This window comes from Callorhinus ursinus, unplaced genomic scaffold (genome assembly GCF_003265705.2).
Source record: "Callorhinus ursinus isolate GAN/ISIS: 27379988/994484 unplaced genomic scaffold, GSC_fseal_2.0 scaffold1, whole genome shotgun sequence".
In the NCBI taxonomy this organism is placed as follows: domain Eukaryota; kingdom Metazoa; phylum Chordata; class Mammalia; order Carnivora; family Otariidae; genus Callorhinus; species Callorhinus ursinus.
In genome coordinates, this window is record NW_027397063.1 from 38,938,674 (window position 1) to 38,952,455 (window position 13,782).

The 13,782-nt window shown below is 37.9% G+C and overlaps 1 protein-coding gene across 4 annotated transcripts in view; it reads left to right on the plus strand.

Moving 5' to 3' along the window:
• The window catches only part of CMSS1 (cms1 ribosomal small subunit homolog), a 377,448-nt gene that overhangs the window by 333,487 nt on the left and 30,179 nt on the right, over window positions 1-13,782 (plus strand). For all 4 annotated transcript variants that reach the window (XM_073892655.1, XM_025873344.2, XM_073892656.1 and 1 more), the window contains one exon: window positions 5,080-5,168. In XM_073892655.1, coding sequence (XP_073748756.1) covers window positions 5,115-5,168 — 54 coding nt within the window. In that variant the 5' untranslated portion in view covers window positions 5,080-5,114. The remainder of the gene's footprint in view (window positions 1-5,079; window positions 5,169-13,782) is intronic.

The following is a 13,782-nucleotide window of genomic DNA, read 5'->3' on the forward strand; positions in this document are numbered from 1 at the left end:
GCTTGGGGGAAAGTTTTTTTAGATTTCTTGGGATTTTCTATGTAAACAATCATGTCATCTGCAAATGGGAGCAGTTTGATGTCTTCCTTTCTGATGTATATGACTTTCATTTCTTTTCTTGCCTTATTACACTGATTAAAAGTTCTAGCACTATGTTGCATAATTCTGGTCAGAGCAGACATTTGTGCCTTGTTTCCAGTCAGGGAGAAAGCATTCAGTCTTTCATTATTAAGTATAATATTTGCTGTAAGTTTTTTATGCATACTGTTTATCAATTTCTTTTAAATTTGTTGATACTTTATGTCCTAGAACATGATCTATTTTAGAATATGTTCCATAACATTTAAAAAGAATGCGTATTCTGTTGAGTGGAGTGTTGAGTGCAACTGTTGATCAGATCCTATTGGTTAATGGTTATCACTTAGTTCTTCTATATCCTTGCTGATTTTCTGTCTAGTCATTCTCAGTTCTTGTGAGAGGACTGTTTTACTTTGCAAATTAACTGTACTTTTGTCTGTTTCTTTTTTCATTTCTATCAGTTTTTGCTTCCTGTATTTTGTGACTGTTGTTTGGTGCATACACATTAAGGATTGCTATGTCTCCTTGACAGACCCACCCTTTTATCAGTATATAATGTTCTCTTTCTCTGGTAATTTTCTTCACTCTGAAGTCCTTTATTTGATATTAATATAGCCACTCTGCTTTCTTTTGATTGATATTTGTATGTTGGAGTGCCTGGGTGGCTCAGTCAGTTTAGCATCTGCCTTCTGCTCAGGTCCTGATCCCAGGGTCCTGGGATAGAGCTGCACATTGGGCTCCCTGCTCCATGGGGAGCCTGCTTCTCTCTCTCCCTCTGCCCCTCTCCCCTGCTTGTGCTCTCTTTCTCTTGCTCTCTCTCTCAAATAAATAAAATCTTATTAAAAAATATTTATGGGGCATCTGGGTGGCTTAGTCAGTTAAGCATCTACCTTTGGCTCAGGTCATGATCCCAGGGTCCTAGGATTGAGCCCTGCATCGGGCTCTCTGCTCAGTGGAAAGCCTGCTTCTCCCTCTCCCTCTGCCTGCCCCTCTGCCTGCCACTCCACCTGCTTGTGCCCTCTCTCTCTCTGTCAAATAAATAAATAAAATCTTTAAAAATATATATTTGTATGTTATATTTTTTCCATCATTTTGCTTTCAACTTGTTACATTGTTATACTTGAGGTAAGTTTCTTGTAAATAACAGAGTTAGGTCATGTTTTCTTATCTACTCTGTCAATCTCTATCTTTAAATTTGCATTTTTAGGCCATTTACATTAATGTAATTATTGATATGTAAGGGTTTAAATCTACCGTTTTATTCCGTTTTTTCTGTTTGCTGTTTTTAATTTCTCTATTTTCTCTTTCCTGCCTTCCTGCGGGTTATTTGAACATTTTTAGAATTCTATTTTGATTTATCTTAGTGTTTTTGAGTGTATTCCTTTGTATAGTTTTTTAAGTGGTTGCTAAAACCACTAGGGTAGGTGTGGCCTTTTTACCACTGGGCAATATGGAAAGTAATCACTCTCTTCTAGTCCTTCTCTAACACTATCCCAGGGGGAGGGAGAGGCGCACTTCATTATTACCCAGAGGAAATGGAATTCAAGGCTTACCATGTGGTCTCCATTGATACTGCAATGGTGGTGGTAGTGATAGGAGGGGGGAACAGGGGTTTGTTATTACCCTTAAGGAATGAAAATCCCTTTGGGAGTTCAATCACTGCTTGATCATCTCTGATAGCACCCTGGTGAGAGGTGGAGGAGGGAGGAGGGAGTTGCGGTGCCTCATTACAGCCTGGCAAGCATGGAAGTCTAGGCTCCCCACTCAGCCTTTGCTAATGGGGGCAGGCCACAGTTCTTTAATTTTGGAGTCAAATAGTTTTTCTCTAAACATTTTCCGTCTTGCTACGTGGCCTCTTTCCTGGTCATTTTGTTAAACAGAAGAGATGTTCATTGGGGCTTTTTTGTCTGCTCCCATTGGCATTTCCAAGTTATGGCTTCTTTAACCCCAAGCCTGAGATAATGAGGCAAAAAGAAAACCCAGGGAGCTAACTGCTATGTTGCCCCTTATACCCCAAGGTCCCAAAGTACCTTCTTCTCTCTACCTTTAAGAGACTGCCTTTGTTTGTTTTATGTATAAGGTCCAGGATTTTTAGCTGTACTTAGCAGGAGGAATAGGGAAAAATACTACTACTACTACTACTACTACTACTACTACTACTACTACTAGTACCTTTCTGGAAGCAGAAATTCTATAAATACTTTTAATGCCAACATAGTCACTTTAAAGGCCTATTAATCTTCTACCTGCTGTTATTCCATGGGTAGAAGCCTTTTTTTTTTCATGCTATACAGTTAAAAGTAGGTGTCTTAATCAGGGTTCTCTAGAAAAACAGAACCAATAGGAGATACATATCTATATCTATCTGTATATAAAAGAAGTAGTTGGCCTATGCACTCCGTGACTCTTGCAAGTCCCAGCATCTGCAGTGTGAATTGGCAAGCTGGAACCCAGGTTCCAATCCTAGTCGGAAGGCCTGAGAACCAGGACAGCTGATGGTGTAGTTCTAGTCTGAAGTCTGGCAGGCTCTAGACGGAGGAAGAGCTGATGTTTCAGTTCAAGTCCAAAAGCAGAAAAATTCTCTTACTCAGCAGAGGTTCAGCCTTTTTGTTCTGTTCAGGTCTTTATCTAATGAGGCCCACCCACATGAGGGAAGGCAATCTGCTTTATTCAGTCTACCATTCAAATGTAATCTCATCCAAAAATACCCCAACAGAAACACCCAGAATAATGTTTAACCAAATATCTGGGTACCCTGTGACCCAACCAAGATGACACATAAAATTAACACATTGTGCAAACATTTAAAAGCACAGGATTACCAGATTGGTTATTTGGACCTAAATATGAATTCTGACCAAGATTGCTCACAAATTCACATTTTGGGCTGACTTTGATATACATAGAGAAGTTCAAAGAGAATGAGTAAGGCCTTTTAAAGATTCAAAAGTGTATTTAAAGAGAGCAACCACTTGTTGGGAAAACTGGACAGCAACATGCAGAAGAATGAAACTGGACCACTTTCTCACACCATGCACAAAAATAAATTCAAAATGGATGAAAGACCTAAATGTGAGGTAGGAAATATCAAAATCCTAGAGAAGACCACAGGCAGAAACCTCTTTGACTGGCTGTAGCAGCTTCTTACTAGACACATTGCCAGAGGCAAGGGAAACAAAAGCAAAAATGAACTATTGGGACTTCATCAAGATAAAAACTTCTGCACAGTGAAGGAAACAATCAACAAATTTTGTCCACAGAATGGGAGAAGATATTTGCAAATGACATATCTGATAAAGGGTTAGTATCCAAAATCTATAAAGAACTTATCAACCTCAACACCCAGAAAACAAATAATCCAGGTAAGAAATGGGCAGAAGACATGAAAAGACATTTTTCCAAAGAAGACATCCAGATAGCTAATAGACACATGAAAAGATGTTCAAATCACTCATCATCAAGGAAATACAAATCAAAACCATGCTGAGATACCACCTCACACCTGTTGGAATGGCTAAAATTAACAACACAAGAAACAACAGGTGTTGGCAAGGATGCAGAGAAAGGGGAACCCTCTTGCACTGTTGGTGGGAATGAAAACTGGTGCAGCCACTCTGGAGAACAGTATGGAGATTCCTCAAAAAGTTAAAAATAGAGCTATCTATGATCCAGCAATTGCACTATGAGGTATTTACCTAAAGGATACAAAAATACAGATCCAAAGGGGTACATGCACCCTGATGTTTACAGCAGCGTTATCAACAATAGCCAAACTGTGGAGAGAACCCAAGTGTCCATCAACTGATGAATAGATAAAGAAGAGGTGGGATGTGTGTGTGTGTGTGTGTGTGTGTGTGTATGCGCACACACACACAATGGAATATTACTCAGCCATCCAAAAAATGAAATCTTGCCTTTTGCAATGACATGGATGGAGCTAGAGTGTATTATGCTAAGTGAGATGTCATTCAGAGAAAGACAAATACCATATGATCTCACTCATATGTGGAAGTTATGAAAGAAAATAGATGAACATATGGGAAGGAGAAAGAAAAAAGGGGGAGAGGGAAATAAAGTATAAGAGACTCAACTATAGAGAACAAACTGAGGGTTGATGGGGGGAGTTGGATGGAGGATGGGCTAGATGGGTGATGGGTATTAAGGAGGGCACTTGCTCTGATGAGTGCTGTGTATTGTACATAAGTGATGAATCATTGAATTCTACTCCAGACACCAATATTGCACTATATGTTCACTAACTAAAATTTAAATTAAAAAAAAAGCAGTAGGTATTTGAAGCATAGATATATAGATAGATAGATAGATAAGGAGAGCAACCACTAAAATCTGGAAGGCAGTATGGCATTATGGGAAGTAAGAGGCTATGATTGCTATGTTTCTTCAGTAGAGCTTTATAAACAGAAAAACTGTTAAAACTTTGATTTTTCCTAACTCTTAGAGTAAGGATTTCTTTTTCCCATTGTTGAAAGATTTAAAAAATTCAAAATAAGTGTTTCTCATGATCTGTAATCTTTTTGTCAGTCTTTTAACATTCCCCCTCGGGCTAGCACGCAGGTATCAAGAGCTACTGTTTTTCAGGGCAGACAGTATCTCTTGTGGAGAAGACTTTGGACTCAAGTAGATTTGGGTTCCCAGGTGTGTGACCTCGGGCAAATTGTTTTACCCCTCTAAACCACAATTTTCTTATCTGAAAGTGAGGAGTTTAATATCTGTAAAATTAGTTTAAGTGCTCCATAATTAAACATTCTCAAAAGTTAGACATCTAGATAATCTTCAGTTTTGCAGTTTTATGTATACGACTGACATCGGTGCTTAAATCTCCATATTTTGGAGTGTTCCCTTGAATTCAGCTTTTTAGAGGTAGAATTACTGAGTCAAGGGATAGAACCTTCTAGAAAGGTGGTACCAAGATTGCACTAGCAATGGGAGAAAGAAAGAGAGAGAGATGCTTTTCTAATTTTTAAACTTTATATTTTGTAGAAGCATCAGATGATGAAGGAGGAAGAGACCCAGAAATGATGCAGCAAGAGACAGTTCCAGTTCCTGCCCTGTCAAAGAAAACTGAACAGGTGACAGTACTGTAGGAGTCACAACTGTTAAATTCTGAAATCAGCTTCTACCCCTCTTCAGCATTCCTTGTTTAACATCAGTTGTTGATGGAATTTGAGGGAAGCGTTTATCTTCTTTGCCTTGGGAAAAAACCATGCTTCATTAATGATAAGCAAGGTCTATTTTTACCCTTAATATTTTTTTCAATATAAATGTATTTTATAATAATGATATCTTAGATTCTTGTACCACATTTTTACCAAAGATCCAGTAATACTCTGTTTGGTACAGTTCCTAGGAGAAGACAAATAGCATAAAAATATGTAAAATTATTTCTCATACCAAAGCATGATTACAGCACCGTGCCATGCTGACAGCAGGCTCCCAGGGTCTCATGTCTACCTAACATGAGTTATGGTCTATTGTATGAATATTTATCATGGGATTTCTACCTTCAGTATTACCAAAAATGGTCATTTGATACACTTTGCTTCCTGGACTTACAACCTTTTATTTTCTTCTTAATCTTTCTACTGACCACTCATATCCATTTGTAGCTTTTTCACATTATGTGTCCCTCAAACCTGATTGGTAACCATGTGTGATTTTTTTTAAGGATTATCTACTGTCAAACTAAAATTATCATCTTCTTCATAGCAATGATTTGTGGTCTTACTATTATTGTAAGTGGCCCTAAACTCATTCCCATGAGAGGATGACTCTACCCAGTTTGTAACCAGGCTCAGGATAATTGTGAGAATTGGTTTACCTACAAGCTGTGCGGCCTTAAGCAAGTTAAATTTTCTGTGCCTCAGTCTCCTCATTGGTAAAATGGTGATAATAAGTATATCTTCCTCACAGAGTTGCAGTAGAGATTAAATGGCTAATCCTTGGGATATCTGGGTGGCTCAGTGGGTTAAGCATCTGCCTTCAGCTCAAATCATGATCCCAGGGTCCTGGGATCGAGTCCCACATCAGGTTCCTTGCTCAGCAGGGAGCCTGCTTCTCCCTCTTCCTGCCACTCCCCCTGCTTGTGCATGCTCTCTCTCTCTCTCTGATAAATAAATAAATAAATAAATAAACAAACAAACAAATAGCTAATACTTGTTAAGCACTTCAAACAGTGGTTGGCAAAGAGTAAGCACCAAAGTGATAATTATTATAGTAAATAACACTTCATCTTCTTTATTTTATTTTTTCCTGGTGGGATGGGGGAATACAGAAAGATATACATATTTAATGTGTAATCATCTCAGTTTTCTCTCCAGCCATTAAATATTTTGCTCCAAAGCTGCATATCAGGTTTAGGTTTTGTTTTTTTCTTTTGCTATTATTTTACCTTTTTTATTCAGCTGTAATTAACATACAGTGTTATATTAATTTCATGTGTACAATATAATGATTCAACAATTCTATGCATTATTTACTGCTCACCATGGTAAGTGTACTCTTAATCCCCTTTACCGGTCTCACCCATCCCCCCATCCACCTCCCCTTTGGCAACCACCAGTTTGTTCTCTCTAAGCATCGTTTTTTGGTTTGTCTCTTTTTTTTCCCCTTTGTTCCTTTGTTTTGTTTCTTAAATTCTATATGTGAGTGAAATCATATGGTATCTGTCTTTCTCTGGCTTATTTCACTTAACTTTATACCCTCTAGGCCCATCCATATTGTTACAAATTCTTTTTTATGGCTGAGTAATATTACATTGTGTGTGTGTGTGTGTGTGTGTGTGTGTGTGTGTGTGTCACCTTTTTTCCATTCATCTGTGGATAGACACTTGGGTTGCTTCCATATCTTGGCTATTTACATAATGCTGCAGTAAACATAGGGGTACATGTATCTTTTTGAATTAGTGTTTTTTTTTTCCTTTGGATAAATACCCAGTAGGGGAATTACTGGATCATATGGTAATTCTGTTTTTAACTTTTTGAGAAACACCCATACTGTTTTCCACAGTGGTTGCACCAGCTTGCATTCTCACCAACAGTGCAGGTGGGTTCCTTTTTCTCCACATCTTCATCAACACTTGTTATTTCTTGTGTGTTTTATTTTAGCCATTCTAACAGATATCAGGTGATATCTCATTGTGGTTTTGATTTACAGTTTCCTCATGATTGGTGATATTGAGCATCTTTTCATGTGTCTCTTGACCATCTGTATGTCTACTTTGGAAAAATGTCTGTTTATATTCTCTGCCCATTTTTACTTGGATTATTTGGGGTTTTGGTGCTGAGTTTGTATAAGTTATTTATATATTTTGAATATTAACTTTTTATCGGATTTATCATTTTCAGACACCTCCCATTCAGTAGGGTGTCTTTTTGTTCTGTTGATAATTTGCTTTTCTTTTTGATGATTTGCTTTTCTATTCAAAAGCTTTTTATTTTGATGTAGTGCCAATAGTTTGATTTTGCTTTTGTTTCCCTACCCAAAGGAGACATATCGAGAAAAATGTTTCTATAGCTGATGTCAAAGAGATAAGTGCCTGTGTTTTCCTCTAGGAATCTTATGCTTTCAAGTCTCACATTTAGGTCTTTAATCCATTTTGAGTTTATTTTTGTGGATGGAGTAAAAAAGTGCTCAAGATTTTATTCTTTGTCAGGTAGCCGTCCAGTTTTCCCAATACCATTTGTTAAAGAGACTGTCTTTTTCCCACTGCATATTCTTGCCTCCTTTGTCATAGATTAATTGACCATAAAAACATAGTTTATTTCTGGGCTCCGTATTTTGTTCCATTGATCTACTGTTTGTGTGCCCATACCATACCGTTTTGATTACTATAGCTTTGTAGTATGTCTTGAAATCTGAGATTGCAATATCTCCAATTTTGTTATTTTTCAACATTGCTTTGGTTTTTCAGGGTCTTTTGTGGTTCCACACAAATTTAGGATTATTTGTTCTAGTTTTGTGGAAAATGTTGGTATTTTGATAGGGATTGCATTAAATCTGTAGATTGCTTTGGTAATATGGAAATTTTAACAACATTGGTTCTCCTAATCAATGAATATGGAATCTCTTACCATTTGTTTGTGTCATCTTCAATTTCCTTTATCAATGTTTTATAGTTCTAAGACTACAAGTCTTTCACCTCCTTGGCTAAGTTTCTTCCTAGGTATTTTTTTTTTAAAGGAAATTTTTTATTTTTTTAACTATTTATTTATTTTATTTATTTATTTATTTATTTATTTATTTATTTATTTATTATATAATGTTAGTCACCATACAGTATGTCATTAGTTTTTAGTATAGTGTTCCATGATTCATTGTTTGTGTATAACACCTAGAGCTCCATGCAATATGTGCCCTCCTTAATACCCATCACCAGGCTAACCCATCCCCCCACGCTCCTCCCCTCTGAAACTCTCAGTTTGTTTCCTATAGTGCATAGTCTCTCACAGTTCATCTCCCTCTCTGATCTCCCCCCATTCATTTTTCCCTTCCTTCTCCTAATGTCCTCCATGCTATTCCTTATGTTCCACATATAAATGAAACCAGATGATAATTGTCTTTCTCTGCTTGACTTATTTCACTTAGCATAATCCCCTCCAGTTCCATCCATGTCGATGCAAATGGTGGGTATTCATCCTTTCTGATGGCTGAGTAATATTCCTAGGTATTTTATTATTTTTGGTGAAATTATAAATGGGATTGTTTTCTTTTTTTTTAATTTTATTATGTTATGTTAATCACCATACATTACATCATTAGTTTTTGATGTAGTGTTCCATGATTCATTGTTTCCATATAACACCCAGTGCTCCATTCAGTATGTGCCCTCTTTAATACCCATCACCAGGCTAACCCATTCTCCCCACCCCCTCCCTTCTAGAACCCCTCAGTTTGTTTCTCAGAGTCCATAGTCTCTTATGGTTCGTCTCCCCCTCCGATTTCCCCCCTTTCATTTTTTCCTTCCTAATATCGTCTTTTTTATATATATATGTGTATATATATATATATATATATATATATATATATATATATGATTTATTATTTCTTTCAGAGGTACAGGTCTGTGATTCATCAGTTCTACAGAATTCATAGCACTCGCCATAGCACATACCCTCCCCAATGTCTCACCCAGCCACCCCATCCCTCCCACCCTCCACCACTCCAGCAACCCTCAGTTTGTTTCCTGAGATTAAGAATTCCTCATATCAGTGAGATGATATGATACATGTCTTTCTCTGATTGACTTATTTTGCTTAGCATAATACCCTCTTGTTCCATCCACATCATTGCAAATGGCAAGATTTCATTTTTTGATGGCTGCATAATATTCCATTGCATATATATACCACATCTTCTTTATTCATTCATCTGTTGATGGACATCTAGGCTCTTTCCATAGTTTGGCTGTTGTGGACATTGCTGCTATAAACATTGGGGTGCACATACCCCTTCGGATCACTACAGTTGTATCTTTGGGGTAAATACCCAGTACTGCAGTTGCTGGGTCATAGGGTAGCTCTATTTTCAACTTTTTGGGGAACCTCCATACTTTTTTCCAAAGTGGCTGCACCAGCTTGCATTCCCACCAACAGTGTAGGAGGGTTCCCCTTTCTCCACATCCTCGCCAACATCTGTCATTTCCTGACTTGTTAATTGTAGCCATTCTGACTGGTGTGAGGTAGTATCTCATTGAGGTTTTGATGTGGATTTCCCTGATGCCAAGCGATGTTGAGCACTTTTTCACGTGTCTGTTGGCTATTTGGATGTCTTCTTTGGAAAAATGTCTGTTCATGTCTTCTGCCCATTTCTTGATTGGGTTATTTGTTCTTTGGGTGTTGAGTTTGATAAGTTCTTTATAGATTTTGGATACTAGCCCTTTATCTGATACATCATTTGCAAATATCTTCTCCTATTCTGTCAGTTGTCTTTTGGTTTTGTTGACTGTTTCCTTTGCTGTGCAAAAGTTTTTTATCTTGATCAAGTCCCAATAGTTCATTTTTGCCCTTGCTTCCCTTGCCTTTGGCGATGTTTCTAGGAAGAAATTGCTGCGACTGAGGTCGAAGAGGTTGCTGCCTGTGTTCTCCTCAAGGATTTTGATGGACTCCTGTCTCACATTTAGGTCTTTCATCCATTTTGAGTCTATATTTGTGTGTGGTGTAAGGAAATGGTCCAGTTTCCTTCTTCTGCATGTGGCTGTCCAATTTTCCCAACACCATTTGTTGAAGAGACTTTTTTTTTTTAAGATTTTATTTATTTATTTGACAGAGAGAGACACAGCAAGAGAGGGAACACAAGTAGGGGGAGTGGGAGAGGGAGAAGCAGGCTTCCCACCGAGCAGGGAGCCCGATACGGGTCTCAATCCCAGGACCCTGGGATCATGACCTAAGCCAAAGGCAGACGCTCAATGACTGAGCCACCCAGGTGCCCGAGACTGTCTTTTTTCCATTTGACATTGTTTCCTGCTTTGTTGAAGATTAGTTGACCATAGAGTTGAGGGTCCATTTCTGGGCTCTCTATTCTGTTCCATTGATCTATGTGTCTCTTTTTGTGCCAGTACCAGACTGTCTTGATGATGACAGCTTTGTAATAGAGCTTGAAGTCCGGAATTGTGACACCACCAGCTTTGCTTTTCTTTTTCAACATTCCTCTGGCTATTCGGGGTCTTTTCTGGTTCCATACAAATTTTAGGATTATTTGTTCCATTTCTTTGAAAAAAAGTTGATGGTATTTTAATAAGGATTGCATTAAATGTGTAGATTGCTCTAGGTAGCATTGACATCTTCACAATATTTGTTCTTCCAATCCATGAGCATGGAACATTTTCCATTTCTTTGTGTCTTCCTCAATTTCTTTCATGAGTATTTTATAGTCTTCTGAGTATAGATTCTTTGCCTCTTTGGTTAGATTTATTCCTAGGTATCTTATGGTTTGGGGTACAATTGTAAATGGGATCGACTCCTTAATTTCTCTTTCTTCTGTCTTGTTGTTGGTGTATAGAATGCCACTGATTTCTGTGCATTGAATTTCTATCCTGCCACTTGACTGAATTCCTGTATGAGTTCTAGCAGTCTTTTGGGTTTTCCACATAAAGTATCATGTCATCTGCAAAGGGTGAGAGTTTGACTTCCTCGTTGTTGATTTGGATGCCTTTGATTTCTTTTTGTTGTCTGCTGTGGCTAGGACTTCTAATACTATGTTGAATAACAGTGGTGATAGTGCACTTCCTTGCCCTGTTCCTGAGCTTAGGGGGAAAGCTCTCAGTTTTTCCCCATTAAGAATGATATTAGCTGTAGGTTTTTCATAGATGGCTTTTATGATATTGAGGTATGTACCCTCTATCCCTACACTCTGAAAAGTTTTAATCCAGAAAGGATGCTGTACTTTGTCAAATGCTTTTTCTGCATCTGTTGAGAGGATCATATGGTTCTTGTTGGGATTGTTTTCTTAATTTCTCTTTCTGCGACTTCATTATTGGTGTATAGAAATGCAACAGATTTCTGTATATTACTTTTGTATCCTGCTCTTTTACTGAATTCGTTTATCAGTTCTAGTAGTTTTTTGGTGGAGTCTTTCAGGTTTTCTATGCAGCGTATCATGTCACCTTCAAATAGTGAACGTTTCCTTACCAATTTGGATGTCTATTTCTTTTTCTTGTCTGATTGCTGTGGCTAGGACTTCCAGTACTATGTTGAATAAAAATGGTGAGAGTAAATACCCTTGTCTTGTTCCTGACCTTAGAAGAATAGATCCCAGTCTTTCATAATTGAGTATGATGTTAGCTGTGGGTTTTTCTTATGTGGGCTTTATTATGTTGAAGTATGTTCCTGCTAAACCTACTTTGTTGAGAGTTTTTTATCATGAATGGATGGTTGTACTTTGTCAAAAGCTTTTTCTGCATCAGTTGAAATGATCATATGGTTTTTGTCCTTTCTCTTGTTGATGTGATGTATCATGTTGATTGATTTGAGAATATTGAACCACCCTGCATCACAGGAATAAATCCCACTTGGTTGTGGTGAGTCATTTTTTTAACTTACTGTTGGATTCGGTTTACTAATATTTTGTTAAGGATTTTTGCATCTATGTTCATCAGAGGTATCAGCCAACAGTTCTCTTTTTTTGTAGTGTCTTTATCTAGTTTTGGTATCCCAGTAATGCTGGTCTCATAGAATGAATTTGGATGCATTCCCTCTTCTTGTAGTTTTTGGAACAATTTGAGAAGAAAGGGTATTAACTCTTCTGTAAATGTTTGGTAGGATTCACCTGTGAATCCACCTGTTCCAGGACTTTTGTTTGTGGGAGTTTTTTGATTACTGATTTAAATTCATTGCCAGTAATTAGTCTGTTCAGAGTTTCGATTTCTTCCTGATTTTTGGGAAGTTTTGGGAAGTTATGTTTCTAGGAATTTATCCATTTCCTCTAGGTTGTCCAATTTGTTGGCATATAATTTTTCATAATATTCTCTTATAATCCTTTGTATTTCTGCGGTGTCAGTTATTTCTCCTCTTTCATTTCTGACTTGATTTGAGTCCTCTCTCTTGTTTTTGATGAGTCTGGCTAACGGTTTATCAATTTTGTTGGATCTTTTCAAATAACCAACCCCGGGTTCATTGGTGTGTTCTGTTGTTTCCTTAGTCTTTATTTCATTTATTTCTGCCCTAATCTTTATTTCCTTCCTTCTCTTCACTTTAGGCTTTGTTTGTTTGTTTCTCACTCCTTTAGGTCTAAGGTTAGGTTGTTTATTTGGGATTTTTCTTGCTTATTAAGGTAGGCCTATATTGCTATAATCTTCCGTCTTCAGTAGTTTTGCTCCATCCCAAAGACTTTGGATGGTTGTGTTTTCATTTTCATTTGTTTCCCTTTACTTTTTAATTTCCTCTTTGATTTCTTGGTTGACCCATTCATTGTTTAGTAGCATGTTATAGAACCTTCATGTATTTGTGTTCTTTCCAGATTTTTTTCTTGTGATTGATTTCTGGTTTCATACCATTGTAGTCAGAAAAGATGCATGGTGTGATTTTAATCTTTCTCTGGGTCATTTTCTTTGTTCATTGCACTGATGTGGCTGCTATTTGGGGGTGTACCTATGTGGTGAAGTGAGCTTAGGATCCTCTTACTCCGAGTCTTAGGTACACAGAATGCCCTAACCCCTTTCTCCAAGTCTGTCCTAATTTCTCTGGCCAGAGAACTCACAAGGAAATCTTCTTGTGCCCCACTGCCTCATATGAGTGTTCTTCATCTAGCTCCTGGTTCCCACACCAGGCTCTATACCTCTAGGACAGAGTTTAACTGTGCATCTCCACAGCACCTAGCACAGAACCTCACCCCAAATTGGTACTCATTATTTGTGAAATGAAAGAATGGATGATTTTACCAAGATCCTAGTTTTTTCACCACACTTCCCATCTCAGCACTTTGTGTCCCCACTTGTAAGCCATCTACTACCCACAGGAGTTTCTTAGACTCTGGTGACCCAGCGTCCCTCTTCCAGCCCCCTCCTTGATTGAGCTGGTATCTCTCTTCCACTGCCCTTGACTGCCCAAACAGCCCCTCTTGCTCCTCTGTGGGTTCCCCATCCTCTCTCTCCAGCTACTCTTCTCCCTCTGGAAATCATCTCATCACCCCAAGAATGACCTTCTTATTGACAGGCTGACCTTTCTTGAATCCTTCTAGAGTTTTTACATA